Here is a 16005-nt window from a genome sequence, read left to right as displayed (position 1 = left end):
ATCGTGAGATTCATGTTTGCCCCGCTTCAGCAACGGGGCTTGGTTTGCGATGTCAACTGGTCGATCTTGGAGCAGGGCATGAGGCGCTGCGCAAGGAAGAACAGAGTGTATAGTTCTGATAGCCACGGCATGAAGTGTCTGTCGGGCCAGAGGCAGAAGCAACAACGGGAGAAACCTTCTCGTCTTCAAAGGGAAGAAATTTGGCAACGGAGACCACCTCTTCTTCCGTGAAATCGAAGGGACGAAAAAAAGGGAAGCCATCATGTTGACGAGGGGGGGTACTGTGGCTTGAGTACTAGAAATGAACAGTCACTGATTGCGTGTTACTTTCTCAACAATGGAATGGACGTTCCATGGGCTCGTGTCTCTCGCTATACCCTGGAAGATATTCAGTCAGTGACGGCGGTGCTATTACATATTACAAAATACTGTGATGCGCCAACAATATTCTGATATACCTGTGACTATTGACACGCAGAAACTTGACACTTAGTGATTCACTGTCGATTAACAGATCTCTGTACAGCCGAGACATATAAACACGTCCACTAATTCCGTACATCTATACATCGACAACCTTCTCTCCAGCATGACCCATCGTAGCACGAACAGTCTCCTCACTTCTGGGCTCCAGAGACTTCGTAACAGGGTTAGGAGCATCAAAAACCTCGTTGAGTTCCTCCAGTGTTCGATCTTTGGTCTCAGGGAAAAAGAAAAAGATAAAGACCGCCTCTAACAGATCCCAAAACACAAAGACAAGGTAGAAGTAGTAGCCAATCTTCTCAAACGCAGGTCCAGAAGAGTAAGCCAGCACAAGAGAAATACAGCTGGACGCAAAATTTCCAAGAGCTGTTCCTTTGGCCCGGGTAGAGGTTCGCAGAGTCTCGGCAATGTACATGCTTTGCTGAGCAGTCCATCCGAGTGAAAACACAACACCGAAAAGGAAAACAAAGGCAATAGTGGTGTTGGCGGCGTTAGTGTTCGATTTGTCGTCGACGGCCATTTTGGAAGTTCCGGTAATGACTGCGAAAATGGCTGAACATGTAACAATGCTGTAGAGAAGAAGAGGTCGACGGCCGGCCTTGTCTGTTAGGCGGGCACCGATAAGAGAGCCGATCAGACCTAGAACACTGTTGGTAGCATTGAGAGCAAGGACCTTCTTTTCGTCTGTGATTCCAGCAGTGTTCATCATGGTGACCAGGTAGTAACTTGAAAGTGAGTTGCCAGATGCTTGACCCATAATGGCCATTCCAACAACGCAGATAAGTCGTCGACGGTCGTTGTGTGAGCCCCAAAGCTCACGGTAATCCCACCATCGCTTGTCTGATGCTTCAACAGAGATTTGGGCCATCATCTCCTTCATCTGAAGTTGAACGATTGGGTGATCAACGGAACCCTCACCGTGGAACTTGGCAAGGATAGCAGCGGCTTCTTCATGCTTGTCGTTGGCGATTAGCCATCGGGGCTAAACGAAAGTCAGTGCACGGCCTGCAAACATGGATATAGATAGTGACATACTGATTCGGGGAGGAAGAAAACGCAGATGGCAACAATTCCAGACGTCACGAGTTGAATCCAAACGGGAACTCTCCAGCCGTCATCGCCTTCGATGTCTGCGCTACCGTAAACTACCCAGCCGGCGATGATTGCTCCAACAGGCCACATGCAGTTGTAAAAGCCTGTGAGTGTGCCTCTCCACTGCAATGTTGTTAGCATCTGATGTGTAACAATTGATGGTATGTTTTACCTTGGGATGAGCAAGCTCGCTGACATAAGTCGGGGCAGCGATACAGCAGTAAGAAACACCAAATCCAAGCATGAAGCGACCACCCATGAACTGAGCCATTGACTTTGCCGTTGCCCTGGTCACAGAATTAGCAGGTAAATATGTGGACAGTATTGATAACTTACTGGATACAAGTACCGATAATGATGATAACAGCGCCAGTGAACATGCCAGCTCGACGGCCAATAAGATCGGTAGTGAATGGGACAGTAGGCGCCGCGGCAACACTGCCGACATTGTAGATCATGAACACAATACCGGTGTCTGAACCAGAGGATTTCCTGCACAAGTCAGCGTAATGATCTTGCAATGGTTTAAGCTGCTTACATGTTGAAGGTGCGCTGATAAGACGTCATACCATTGAGACCACCCATCAAACTACCTTTTATAACAGTTAGCCATGTTGAAGTTCTATCTTCGAGCGATAACATACCATCGTATCCGTTGAGGCAGCCACAGCAGTAGGCAACGAAAAGAACAGCGTAGAGATGAAACATAGACTTTGTCCATGGCGAAAACTTGTGGTTCTCAACTTCATGGGCGATTTCGTTTGCAATTATCGCAGGTGCCAACTCAACCGGCATATCGTCATGAAGGACATCAGTCTTCTCGTAGTCGAGATCACCATCTTGTTTCTTTTCCGACATGATGGGCTGTTGCGTGACCAAACAATTGGGAACAAAGATCGGAAGTCCAAGTTTGAGGTTACACTCAGCATTATATAGTCGTATGTAAGCCAAGCTTTTGGAAGAATTAGCATTAGCTGTAAACAGTTAATAAACAGCAGATCCAACATTCATCGGTCGGTGCCGTAGCCGAGGTGAGTTGTGAGTCGTGGTTTCACGAATAAACTCGGTCTTGAGAATCTGGGGTAGAACAAGGAATAAAGCAGTTGGAGCAGGGATTCTGCGGGGGAATGCTCGAATTGTTAATGATCAGCGATTTTGACTCTGTCGGCTCCGATATCCCCGGTTGTGAAAAGCGCTCCAATGGGAGGGCAAAATATGTGGATGAGCTATTCCCACCAACCTCTTTCCAAAAGACTAGTCACAGTAATTACAGACCATACTTTGCAGAATATGAAGTAATAGTACCTTTCCTCTGCATAAGCCGAAATGCTACATACTCTAGACCGACATGGTGTGCATCGACAATAGTTGTAGCGAAGCACTAAGCCAAAAACGAAATTCTCCATATTAAGGCACAACAGTAAAAGGGTCCATTTCTGAACGGAATATGTTATCTTATCGTCAACTCGCAAAAATTTGAATCCGTTTGGAACTTCCATCATCGCCGATGGAATTACTCCATCGTTCAGCCTTACAAAAAGCGCAGGATTTTAATCGTCACAATTGGCTTAAATGCGTAGTAAATATTCCCGATGGGGCTAATTTGAGAATTTAGGTACAAATTCCCACTGAAGCTCACTAAATCAACAAGGCAGATTTAAAGTAGAGATCCATATCTGACAGCTCACCAAAAGACGCTAGAATCGGGCCTTGAATCAGGGTGACAGAATAGCAATGTTAAGGGGTTTGACATTATGTCTCATCAACTTATCATCTCCATCCAACTCTTGGCACAATGGCCGAAATTGTTGGCTTAGTAGCCTCTATACCTGGTCTTCTTGAACTCGGCATCGAATCATCGAAAGCGCTTCATAAACTTCAATCACAACTCAGAAACGCGCCCGATCTGATCCACGCTTTGGCCAATGAAACTGAAGATATCAAGTTGGTGTTGACTCTTGTTGAAGACAGTCTGAAAGCTTCCGAAGCGGCTGCGTTAGATACGCCGAGTAGTATTGCTGTGCTTGACAAGTTGAAAGTTCAGTTGAGGAAAGCGAAGACGACGTTAGAAGCTTTAGAATTATTTACGCAGAAACTTGCCGATGAGACGCCTACTACAAGAAGAGTCAAGTGGCTCTTGCAAGAGTCTCAGGCCTCGAAACTTCAGAGTGATTTGAAGGTTACGAGGGCGCAGATAATGCAACTACAGGTTGCGTATAGCGAGTAGGTCATACAATCTGACACGATATGTTCAACCGCTAATATTAATACAGGTCAGCTTCTACTCGTATGGAGTGTGTGCTACGGGATGTCCAACTTTTGCAACATAGTCAGAATGCTGCTACGCAAAGACTCGGGTCTCATATCGTTGAACTTGACAAAGCCACAGACATGAACAAAGCAGCTATTGCAACAGCACTTCAAATATTGCAAGCTTCGGCATCCGATATGCCACCTCAATACCAACTTATCAACCATCAAAATGCAGAGCCCAACGGGCCAACCCTTCCTATGAGGATGTCCCCAGACCAATTGGACACCCCCATACAGAACACACCCAGTCTCATGAACTCGATACTGTCGTTTACCATTGGCCTTCAACAGTCGACTTGTTCAAACGAATGTCTCTGCAAATGCCATGCAGTACCTCGTACCCACCGCTCTTGGAACTTGATTCCCAAAGCTCTTCAAGCTGTCACAGGTACACTATTCATTGGCTACACAAGCAACCCAACCTCGGCCTCAAAATGTAATCACAAAAGATGCGCTCGTGGACGCGCTGTACGTCTTGTTGTCAAGTACGGTTTCCCACTCTGGTTTCTCAACTACGCTCTCCACATGGTGTTTGAGTCATCAGCACGAAACCATCTATCCTTGGCTCTGACGCCGCGTCGTCGCATTATTATCAAGTTGAACGAAACAGACTTGTTCTGTCAGATCGGGCAAGGACATCTTGTCAATATTCAACGTATTCTCCGTACCAATAGAGCTGCGGTGCTGGATGTGTGGGAACAGGGTGATCAGTCACCACTGCTGTTTGCGATGCATGCGCTTGTCCCTTGGAATCTTATCATCGAGATGATAAAGATGCTCGTCCAAGCCGGTGCTGACCTTGATCAAACGGACGACGCTGGCATGTCTGCTCGTCATCGACTTGCCATTTACCAATTCACAGCGGAACTGCCTTTGTCTACCGAGTTGCTCTTTAACGTGTCGAGCTGCTATGATGATTTTGACTTGACCTTTATTCACAGGATTGTCATCGGACAGTGTCCTATTGACATGGCATCTGTCTTGGCTAGTGGAAGCCCAGACCTCCTAGCTCAAGTCAACGAGCCAGACTATTTCGGATACACGCCCTTGATATATGCTGTTCGTCGAAAAGACGTTGCCACCGTTAAAGCTCTACTCGACGCCGGTGCCACCACCGATAATGTGTCTCGAGAATCAGGCGGCGTGACAGCACTCGGCATGGCAATGGCAGCTTGGCCTGATGTTCAAAAACGCTTAGCGATTACTGAACTGCTGCTCAAAGCAGGTGCAGACGTTGAAGTAGCCAACAGCTTCGGCGCGACTCCTCTGATTGCAGCTGCAAATAATAATCATGCCGCAGCGATTGAGATGCTTGTTGCTGCGGGTGCGAATATCGAGGCTCGGATGCGTGATGGCTTCACTCCAATAATGAGCGCGGCAAAACAAAACGCAGTTGCCGCGCTCCAAACGCTACACAGACTTGGCGCCAACCTCTACGTGCACGACATCTTTGGTACAAGTATCCTTCGATGCGCAGTCATGTCCAACGCTCATGATACGCTCCGAGTTCTTCTTGAGCTGGGAGCCGACTATTTGTCCGAAGATGCTTGCGGACACGTTCTTCACACTGCTGCTACTGTGGGTGATTTACAGACTTTTCGGACGTTGATGGAGTTTAGATTTCCTGGACTTGATCCTGCTGCTAAGGAGGCTGCGGGATGGACGCCGCATTGGTTGTTTCATGAACGAAGTGACATCACGGATGAGTTGAGATATACTTTCTACGACTTGCTGCGGGCTGTGGATGCGGATCAACATAGGATTGATGAGGAGAGTGGTGGGGAGTCGAGTGATGCTGAGGATGAGTTTGTTGATACTAAAGAGTACTTGTACAGCGACAATGCTGTATAGACTTGTCGTAAGATAAATTGCTCGCGGCATGATAAATGAATCTCATGTCATCTCAATATTGAGGAATTTTCCTCGCAATATTGTGAATATCTGGAACTTGGACGCGCTATAGACGCGAGTGTTTCGTGTCAGAAATGCCAAATGAAGAAAATGGCTTAGCGCTGGTTTTTCACGAGATTAAATCTAGCTTACAACACTTGATATTCACAGAAATAGAAAAGATATTCAGAATACATAGTAGACATGTATCAATCATGAATGCTATTGAGGTAATACATTAAGCTGTAAGTATCAGTAGAACAATGGAAGTTGGTCGACTTTGCAATTCTCAATTCTGCACACTTCAATCTAACCTGAGTAGGAAATGAATGGGACCTACCCTGAAGACCGACTTGTCATGAAGTTGAACTCCTTGTGTATCATATAGGAAGGATATCGACAAGTGTTGATTCGGAGAGTCTAGTTTTCCGTTCTGTATTAATTATAGATAGACTTTTGACAACTGGCATTACTAAAAAGGCATCGCCTACTGAACGTCTTTGGAGGTGTATACACATGTATGTATCATAATGCTGTCTTCCTGACGGAATCAAGGTCACTTCGCAAGTTTCGCACAATAATGGTTCACGGTAGCACAAAACTGGCATTTATGTCCACAGCTTTCATTACTTGCAAAATAATATTGAAGACTTTTCCTTTTGGAATTTTAATCTGATAGTCGATTAGTTAGGCATTTGACATCTGGGTTAGCAATTGGGAAATGCTGTCTTAGTTATGCTAATCTGTTTTCGGTCTGAGACTTTAAATCATAATCTCTCTGTTAAACGTAAGGGATATTATAGGTATGATTATATAATTATATTATCTATATATACTTCTCTAGTCTATAGTCCTTTAACTTAGATCTTTAATTAATACAGATTATACAATTTAACACTCTCTTACTCTCCTAGAGTCTCCCTTGATGTGTATACTCAAATCCGGACCTCAATTGCATTGACCCAAAACATCTATCCAGCACTTCTGTTACTCATGTAGAGTCAAACATCATGGACGATCATCTATTTTTCACCGAATTTGTCGTTGAGCGATTGGATATTATACAGGTCTGTGAGAAGGCCCAATTCATTTTCTACCTCAATGGCAAGAGAATTGCAGTCTCGATATTCGCAGACCTGGATGACGGCACCGATGATGAGGAGCGCAAGAGTGTCGAGGAACGGATGATTGAACTTATCACTGCCGCATGGGACCCGTACCTGGACTTTGATGATATTGAAGATCTCCAACTTTACGAAAGGTCGGTTGACAAGGCCGCCGAGATGGTAATGGACATTGGCCGCGTCCCATTCTCGCAAATCGCTCCGCCACTCAAACAACACTATGAATACCCGACAGATCTGCATCATAAATTATTCCCAGAGACGTTTGACTTTCGTCTCGAGACAATCCATGATACCGCGTTTATGATCCCCATCACATCGGCACAAGCAGCCTGGCCACGCAACGACGGCGGGCCTGATCCCAATTTCAAAACAGACTTTGAGCCTGACCCTCAATTGCCGAGATACTCAACAAAGGACATCACTTTTGTGCACAAATGCAGAGAAGGCAGAGCTCAACAAGTCCAAATAGGATCTGAAACCATGCTTTGTAAAGCTTTTACTGATGGACTGGAGTTCGATTACCTTGCGCCAGAACTCATAGCGCTTCAAAAGATTGAGGTAGCAAATGCGAATCTTGAAGTCCCGCTTCGCATCCCGTTGCTGAAAGGGTACGTCACCCATCCTACCACTGGAGCTATCCTTGGTTTTGTACGGTCATGGATTCCTCCAAGCCAATACGGAAACTCTTTGGAAGAAGCTTCGAGTCGGATGTCGTCTATTCCCAGACACGTACGTCGAAAATGGCTACGACAAATCATAGAGACAATTGATGGCTTGCACAGCGTTGGGCTTGTGGCATCGATCCGAATAATGATACTTGGCTGATTGACTTTGCTGGTGGATTTACAATGACATGGGTGAACAAAGACATTGCAGGAACAGAATATGGTGATAAGCATGCGTTATTTAAGCTGAAGGCGTTTTTGTTATTCAGTTGCCCTGAGATCTCTGAGGCTGAGAAAGATAGGCTCTTTTGGGGGTGTTATGAGTTCCTCAGAGTAGTATAATGCCAAGACGTGACACGATGCTTACTTATCGCCACGCAAGCAGTGAACGTCTGATAAGAGATTCCCCATAGCGTATTTTTTCCTTTTTCATGTTTCCTGAATGAGAGTTTATGAAACGTCATCGTCATTAAACTTAAAGTGGTCCCTGACAAGGTATTATCTGGTCCATTGTGTTTTCGTACCTAGTCTAGGAAGACAAAGTCTCGGTAGATACCAAATCTATCGCTGGAAATTACAATACATGCACAGGTCACCTTGGCAATCGGTGTGAGATTCTAGAACCAATCAATTGGACATTGTGGTTAGTTGGCACTCGTAGATTGGTGATTATTGAGGCGCAAGCCAGCCTAACCAAGGAATCACCGGCACCAAATGACCCACACGCATTATCGTTAGTATCGGTCTAGACTCGAATAATCAGAGTTTAATTAGTCTCGTCAACTCCGCTGCTATCACATCAATGTTTCGAATTCTCACATTCACTCACACTCACTCCCTTTTGCGCTATTTTCACTCTTTATTTTTCAGAGTTGCGAGCATCAGTTCAATTAGTTCTCAATGGCGTCGTTATTTATGTTTCTGCAATGCATGCTTCTGTTATACACCACAGCTGTCTTATCTCTCGCCATCGAGCACGAATCTGATGTCGTGATTTATGGCAACACAGTTGCCGCCGTGGCAGCAGCCATTCAAACAGTTCGAATGAACAAAACAGCAGCTATAATATTTCGAGGAGAAAGACTCGGTGGTTTGACAACTTCTGGTCTGGGGTGGACTGACTCAAAAGATGGCAGCACAATTGGCGGTATAGCAAGGGAATTCTACGAAAAAGTCTACGAGTACTACGATAACGACGATGCTTGGAAATATGAAACAAGAGATAATTATATCGATAAACGCATTCGAGCGCAACCGGGTCCAGCTATCGGCGACAAGGTTCAGTGGACATTTGAGCCGCATGTGGCAGAGAAGATCTTGGAGCAATGGATAAAAGACGAAAAAATTCCTGTCTTTCGAAATGAATCTCTCATTCGTTCACAAGGCGGCGTCGACATCGACGGAACAAACATAAAGTCTTTCAAAACGGAGTCTGGGTCAACTTTCTCAGGCAAGATGTTTATCGATGCAGGATACGAAGGTGACTTGATGGAGACGGCGGGAATCTCAAACCGAGTAGGACGAGAAGATGAGGAGGAATTTCACGAATCTGCTGCCGGTATCCAAATGAATGCTCCCAATCTTTTGACGACGATCGATCCGTACAACGACGAAAAGGACCCCGACAGTGGATTCATTCCGGGTGTTGGAAGAGTTATTACCGAGGTCGCTGCCCAAAGATCGCGTGGTAAAAAGGACCATCGCCTTCAAGCTTTCAATTATCGACTTTCCTTGACTAAAAAGGAGGACAACAAAAAAGAATTCTTCAAGCCCAAAGGGTACAACGAGTCACACTACGAGATCTTGTTTCGTTATATCAAAGCAGGTCATGAAGGTCCTTTCTTCACCACCCAGCTCATGCCAAACCTCAAGACCGATACCAACGCCGCAGGTCTTGTCAGTACCGATCTCATCGGTGGAAGTTACAACGAAACGTCGAATTACGCCGAGTACTCTTACAAAGACCGACAAGAGACGGCACATCGACATAAAGTCTGGGCACAAGGACTACTTTGGACTTTAGCAAATCACAAAGATGTACCAGAGCACATTCGCACCGAAGTTAGCTTCTGGGGCTATGCCAAGGACGAGTGGACGGGAAATGACAACTGGCCATATGAGATTTACATCCGCGAGGTTCGACGCATGAACGGCGCTTACACGATGACCCAGCACGACATTCAGAACCCCAAAGAGTACAACGATACCATCGTAGCAGTGGGCTACTACACTCTCGATGTACACCAAGTCGAACGTGTTGTAGTTGGGGATCGAATTTACGACGAAGGACTTGTACATGTTCCGAATCCCGGACCTTTTAGCATGCCATACGGCTCAATTATCCCGAGAAAGCAAGACGCTAGCAATTTCCTTAACCCTGTGACAGTCAGCGCTACACACATCGCCCTGTCAGCGATTCGGATGGAGCCAGTTTATATGATCTTGGGGCAAAGTGCGGGGACAGCTGCTGTTTTGGCGATAGAGGATAATGTGAGCGTGCAAGATGTTGATAGGAAGAAACTGAAGGAAAGGTTGGAGGGTGATACCCAAGTTGTGGAAAAGTCATTTGCTGCGACTTTGAGGACGGGGTGTTTGTATTGGGCGGTTTCTGTGACGGCGCTCGTTTTGTTTCAGTTTGTTTAAGAAATGCGAATAGATTAATATAGACTTATATAAATCGTGATACCCATCGACATACCGAACTACTCAACGTTGTAGACAGCACCTGCCACAAAAGATGCTTCATCACTGAGGAGAAAAGTCATGACGCGAGCTACTTCAATTAGCTTTACCCTTCGTTTTGCACAATGTTTACAAGACTGCGCTTTACATGCTCAATATCATCGTGTTGGTTCATAGCGGTGCTTACAGAGCCTAGCATTGTCAGGCCAGCTTTTCAAGGCATCAGAATAGCCACCAGAATCGCTAACTTACCTAGCGAGGCACAGTTCACTCGAATATTTTCATTTTGTTTGGCAGCTGTCCTTGGGAGAGACCAAGCACGGCGTTTTTACTGCCACAGTACGCAACATGGCCTGGAGCTTCAAACGTGTCGGCTCGGCGATGATACCAGCCATGTGGACAGCACCATCGAGCTTGCCAAACGTTTCGATGATCTTTTGGATCCATGCGTTTACTGATACACTTTTGCTGACATCAATTGCTTGATAAGTACGGTCTTTACCGGATAGTGAATTCAGGGCCGATTTGAGGGCGTCTTCGGTGTTATCCGCGAGAGAGATTGTCGGCCCTTCTTGATGCAAGAGGCTGGGCGGTGGCTAGACCTATTCCTTATGCGGCGCCAGTCACAGTGATCAGATCAATCAGTCGAAACCATGGATATGAAATGGGTGACGCACAGCCTTGCCTTCAGAAGATACTCTTATATCTCAGAGTCTACTTCTTAAGTAATGATGATCCGATGTTCCCCGCATCCTTGAATGGTGGTTGGTTAGCTGGTCACATGTAGAGAGTAAGCTCAAGATATCAGTTTCCATTTGCGTTACAACAATCCCCCAAAGGAATGACTTCATGTCATTGGTAGATTGACATAATTAGATTATGCCAGAAAGATAATCGAGGACTTTCTGACTATACTAAAACTCTGGTGTTTGCATTGTCCCTCCCATTCCACACCTTCTCGATACGTTCCATTGTCTCAGTAAATATCCTCAGTCCACTCTTCTTGGTAGAACGTTCGAACCATCTAGTAAACGATTCCCGAACACTACAATCATCCGTTTCACAAGCTGCTATAAACGCAGGCCATACCAACCTCAAAGATCCATAACCCATTCCATCAGAACCATCAAACTCTAGTAGACGATCACGAACACTGAGGACATGTTTTTGAAGCATACCGGGATCCAAGTCGTAGATCTTGCGGTAAAAATAGACAGACAAGGCATGTTGCATTGTATCGGCTAGACTGTTGAGAAGATCGACGGATTGCTGTTGGTCTGGGTCTACTGGTGTTTCGGCTGTCCATATTGATTGACGAAGGACGTTGAGCTGCTTGATCCATCGTTCAACAGCCTTTGCACGAGCCATAAATTCTTTCAAAGACACAGCCTCCACATGGCTCTCGTCTTTCTCCCTAGCAAGACGTATGACCAGGGACAGCATAAACAGATGCAATTCCGGTACGCCAAATATCTCTGGATAAAGTGTAGCGGACCAAACACCGGGATGTTGAAGATGCAAGTCATTTTCACCTTCCTCCTGCCCTTTCATCTTGAGCATCTCCTGATCCAGGTCTCTCCAACTGGTAAGGCGGAATGATAGATTGTCCAGGCTGTACACCCTAGCATCACTTGCTTCAATCGCTTCACGTACCCGATTCCGATGGTCCAAGTTGAGTCTGCTATCGGTAAAGCTGCTCTCATGAGATAATCTCTCAAACACATAGCAATGATGCAACAATCGAACCTTGCGAGACTTGCGACGATTGAGACCTCTTAGACGAATAAACTTTTCAGTCTCCAAGAAGTAATACTCTGCTTCGTCTTTGTTCCCAGAAAGTACCGATATCTGCACCATTGTCAAGAGTGCCATGAGTATAGACTTATACTTGGCCTTCTTAGGTAGATCATATGCTGTCTTGAGCATCACCCGTATATGGTAGTAGGCTTGTTGATAGTATGTCTTGCCCTGATCCAACCATTTTGTGGAGTTGTATATCCCACCAAGGCTGAAGGCGCTGATAGATAGTGTTCCGTAAAATGCACATAGACTTGCGTGGTCCATCTCATCACCCAAAGTTAAAGCTGCCAAACAGTTTTTCACGTGCGGGAGAAAGAGGATGTGCCATGGGGTCTTGCTGTGACGATATGGTGTCAGACCTCTGAGGACGGTAGTGGAATAATGCTTGATCAACAATACAGCGTCTCTGGGGACGTCACCCTTAGCCAATGGACCTGGACTCGGCGATAGATTGACCAGAGGTGATGTTGGAGCCCGTACCTGGATGATGGAGGATATTGGAATGGGCAATGGAGGTTTTGGGGCAATTACAGGGCCATCAGCCCAAGGTAGCATTAGTCCAATATCCATGGAGTCCCACCAGTCTGGTATCTCGATGTTTCCAGGATTTAGCCAGTTGGTCAAAGGAATAATGTTAAAATCGTTTGACCAGTCTTGGGGCTGTCGAGTGACTTGTTCAGCGCTCATCGTTGTGATATCCACGGATGGGGAAATGAGCTCGATGTCAAAGTCGAGATCAGTGACAGCAATATCGTCCTGATTGTCTGGGATATGGATATTTGGACAGTTCACAAGGTCCTCTTGAGCCACTCCGGGGACAGAAGCAAGGCCTTTTGTCAACTCGCTAGTGGCCCTAAATGCTCCAAACGGACCTCTCGATATGTTTATATTCGACGACGATGTCTCACATTCGTCATCAATTTTGGAGAGATGCCAACTTGCCAATCTGGGAGGAACGTCCTGGGTCATCTGCTCGCTCATGCGCTTTCTTTCATGATACGTAAGTAACGGCCTTCGGAATTTTGTAGTTGTAGCTGATGGGTCATCACAGTCGAAGAAAATGTCTTTGTTATAACCGCCACATTCAACACCAGCGATATCGCACATTGAACATCCAGGACGACCTTCATCACACTTGACACGTCGACCACGGCACTGTGAATGATCAGATGAAGATTCTAGGGTAAGTCGTGGGATGAACATACGGTGACGCAACCGCCGAATGAGCGGCTACGTCGGCTTGGGTGCCGATTGGTACGTACGTCTTCTTTCCTCTGTGGGAAAGACATGACTGGCAAAATTCTCGCCCTAGCGATACTTGCTTTGTACAGAAACAGATTATCTCTTAATGTCTGGGCAATGATGAGTGGTAACAGTGAGCAAAGATAAGAATTGTAGACTAACTCAACACGGATGCCCCCGCCTTTCGGATGTCGGCGACTCTTGGAGAAACTTTCCTAAATTGGTGAGAATTACTTAGCCCTGGGCTAGCGGGGTGATCGTTCATGGCGAAAGTGGTTGCGGTCCATGGATCAGTGGCAATGACAATGGCGTAACCGGCAAAACCAGAAGCAGCCTGCTGCATATCATAGCCTTCCCTATGTTGGAGGAGAGAGTTCGATCAGAATATAAATAAAATGATTGGAGAAGTGATGGAAATTAAAGGAAAGAGTGAATTGAGGAGAAATGACTAGAGAAATTGACACAGAAGAACCATCATTCAATATGGACTATCAGTAGAGCTCTTCCTGTTACCTGCCAATGTATCTCACAGAATTACCTATTCCTCGATCAACATGAACTCTCCATGATCCGAACATTTATGCATTATCTAGGATGGAACGACACAATAAACTTGCGAGCTGATAGAAAGAGCTGAAGGGAAAGCGGAAGCGACGATGACAATACCGACCTGTATTGACGGAATTCGAGTGTAGCGGCACCGAATTAACACATGAGGGTGATACGTCTCGAGAACCTTTGCCGATAATTGAACGCAAAATGGTTATAGACATAGCCATCAGTGAATATTTCAATGGTCATATTCTCGTTGAACACAGAGTTCAAACCCGGTATCGTATTTTTGGAAGTTATGTATACTTCGGGACTTACGCCTCGGAAATTTCCAAACAATAGTATTTTTGGAAGATATTATTTTGACTGGCTATTTGCAGGGTTAATAAAACAAAAACCGGAATTCAGGATCTGTGAGACAAGGACTTTTGTTAAATAACGAGATCTTGGCAGGTCAGTTGAATAAGGAAGAGGATTAAAATCTAGATAGTAACAGGAGCGAATAACATCAACATTATTTTTACTGTCTTAGTGTCCCGTGTTGCTATCAGCTGAGTTACATAACATTTGTGCTGTGTGTCTAAACGGCGGTGTTACGCTCACCGTGTTGGGGAAGATAGTTAAGCCGCGGAAGCAAGCCAATGTCTCTTCTTTTATCAACTAAGATCTCACTGGGCTTGATCTATTGACAGATTATATGTACAATTATATCACCGTGTGATACGTACTCCCGGTACGGGATCTTGCAGAGTTATTGTAAATGCTGGGCTTCAGATAGTCTATACGGAGGGTGATTGTATTCAGCGAATCCAGTATACCATGGATCAAGGCCGTTGAAACGGTCTTCAAGGATGGTCCCTTTCACCATCTCTCTGTCCTGTACCGGAGGTGGCACGGCTGCAATTCTTTTGAACTCAATGTTTGTCTCCAACAAGGTTACGCCCAGCAATACCGATGAGTATTGTTTAGTTGATCGGGAAGACGGTAAACTGTTTCAGGGTCTCGTTGTCAAATGGTCACATACGATTTTCTGTGTACTTCTTCTTCTTTTCTAATTATTATTATGGCCTACTCTACGTACTCCCCAGTGGTTATCACCAGTATTTCGAATTCCATTTCCTCGTAGTCCTCCGCGAGCTCATCCAGTCCTGCTCCCTTTGCAAACTTCGCACACCAGCCATATGAAACGCCCAGTTGCTCCACAAGCCCTTCTTCCTGGAGTAATGTCACATTTTCTTGACAGAGCTTTAACGCCTCCAAGTCTGACTTTGGGATCTCAGCAAATCTGGGCCTTTGTCCATCGTCCCTGATATCCTTGTAAAACTCCAAAATACCTCTATTTTGAGCTATCCTTCGTCTTCGCTCGTCGTGCTGTGGTGCATCAGGACCCTCGCATGCGGGACAGCTGCATTGAAATCCCCAGTTGGATAGTTCCTTCATTCTCACTTGATGGGAACAAACGACTTCAATGTATGAGTTGTAGATCTCCTCATCTTTGCCAATGTCTCTCACAGCGTAGACTTCCATCATGGCCGACGGCTCGTCATAGACCCAGCATATATTTGGTGTGCACGAGTGATTCATACGGCAGAATTCCGCGAAGAGGCCACAATCTACCCCCCCTGCAGTTATACTCGCAGCGTTGGTGTAAAACCTTGCCAGAATCAGACTGCAGTCAATGTTGGTTCCGGGACATAGCTGACCTTTCAGAAAAGAAAACTCTGCAAGTTTCTTGGGGTTATGATATAAAGTCATGAGCCTGTTTCTTTGGTCTGCACTCAATCGTGATGCTTGATCGATGACACATCTGTATTCATTGTTGACTTTTGCTTCAGCTTGCGAGATTGTCAAGAGGGCTTTCTCGTGAATGATGCGCGTGCCAGCTTTTATCAGCCTAGTAGCAAACAGACCATGTCCATTAGCTGTAGTCTTCATGCGATACAAGCATTTTGTCTGTTCCATAATTGGCTCCATGGGTATGATCACTGGGATATTTGTGAGAGTGACACGATTGAAGTCTTTTTGAACCAAGACGTTCAAAATCGAAGAGCCAATGGGAAGTTGTCGATAAGGCAGGTCGATAAGCAGTCAAAGCGATACGTACAGCCGTTCAGACCAATCATATTTCCACAAAATTCATTTACTCGTTGGCTAGCCGG

The 16005-nt window shown here is 45.6% G+C and overlaps 5 protein-coding genes across 5 annotated transcripts; 2 read left to right on the top strand and 3 right to left on the bottom strand.

Annotated features, from left to right (window-relative positions):
- Window positions 1-562: 562 nt before the first annotated feature.
- Window positions 563-2433, bottom strand: FPOAC1_007535 (uncharacterized protein; the record flags this gene model as incomplete). Its single annotated transcript, XM_044851990.1, has 6 exons — window positions 563-1465; window positions 1519-1698; window positions 1748-1862; window positions 1912-2067; window positions 2114-2168; window positions 2220-2433. 6 exons carry the CDS (start codon window positions 2431-2433, stop codon window positions 563-565), a joined length of 1623 nt encoding a protein of 540 aa, XP_044704660.1.
- A 937-nt stretch (window positions 2434-3370) lies between these two features.
- On the top strand, window positions 3371-5739 carry FPOAC1_007534 (uncharacterized protein; the record flags this gene model as incomplete). The annotated part of the gene is made up of 2 exons (XM_044851989.1): window positions 3371-3798; window positions 3849-5739. 2 exons carry the CDS (start codon window positions 3371-3373, stop codon window positions 5737-5739), a joined length of 2319 nt encoding a protein of 772 aa, XP_044704659.1.
- A 1049-nt stretch (window positions 5740-6788) lies between these two features.
- Window positions 6789-10448, top strand: FPOAC1_007533 (uncharacterized protein; the record flags this gene model as incomplete). The annotated part of the gene is made up of 4 exons (XM_044851988.1): window positions 6789-7513; window positions 7603-7634; window positions 8523-10101; window positions 10430-10448. 4 exons carry the CDS (start codon window positions 6789-6791, stop codon window positions 10446-10448), a joined length of 2355 nt encoding a protein of 784 aa, XP_044704658.1.
- Window positions 10449-11161: 713 nt separating this feature from the next.
- Window positions 11162-13255, bottom strand: FPOAC1_007532 (uncharacterized protein; the record flags this gene model as incomplete). The annotated part of the gene is made up of 1 exon (XM_044851987.1): window positions 11162-13255. One exon carries the CDS (start codon window positions 13253-13255, stop codon window positions 11162-11164), a length of 2094 nt encoding a protein of 697 aa, XP_044704657.1.
- Window positions 13256-14914: 1659 nt separating this feature from the next.
- On the bottom strand, window positions 14915-15808 carry FPOAC1_007531 (uncharacterized protein; the record flags this gene model as incomplete). Its single annotated transcript, XM_044851986.1, has 1 exon — window positions 14915-15808. The coding sequence occupies one exon, from the start codon at window positions 15806-15808 to the stop codon at window positions 14915-14917; it is 894 nt and encodes a 297-aa protein (XP_044704656.1).
- Between the last annotated feature and the right edge of the window lie 197 nt (window positions 15809-16005).

Source organism: Fusarium poae, chromosome 3 (assembly GCF_019609905.1).
Source record: "Fusarium poae strain DAOMC 252244 chromosome 3, whole genome shotgun sequence".
Classification (NCBI taxonomy): domain Eukaryota; kingdom Fungi; phylum Ascomycota; class Sordariomycetes; order Hypocreales; family Nectriaceae; genus Fusarium; species Fusarium poae.
The sequence above is the reverse complement of the archived record's forward strand: the minus strand, read 5'-3'. Positions and strand labels throughout refer to the sequence as shown.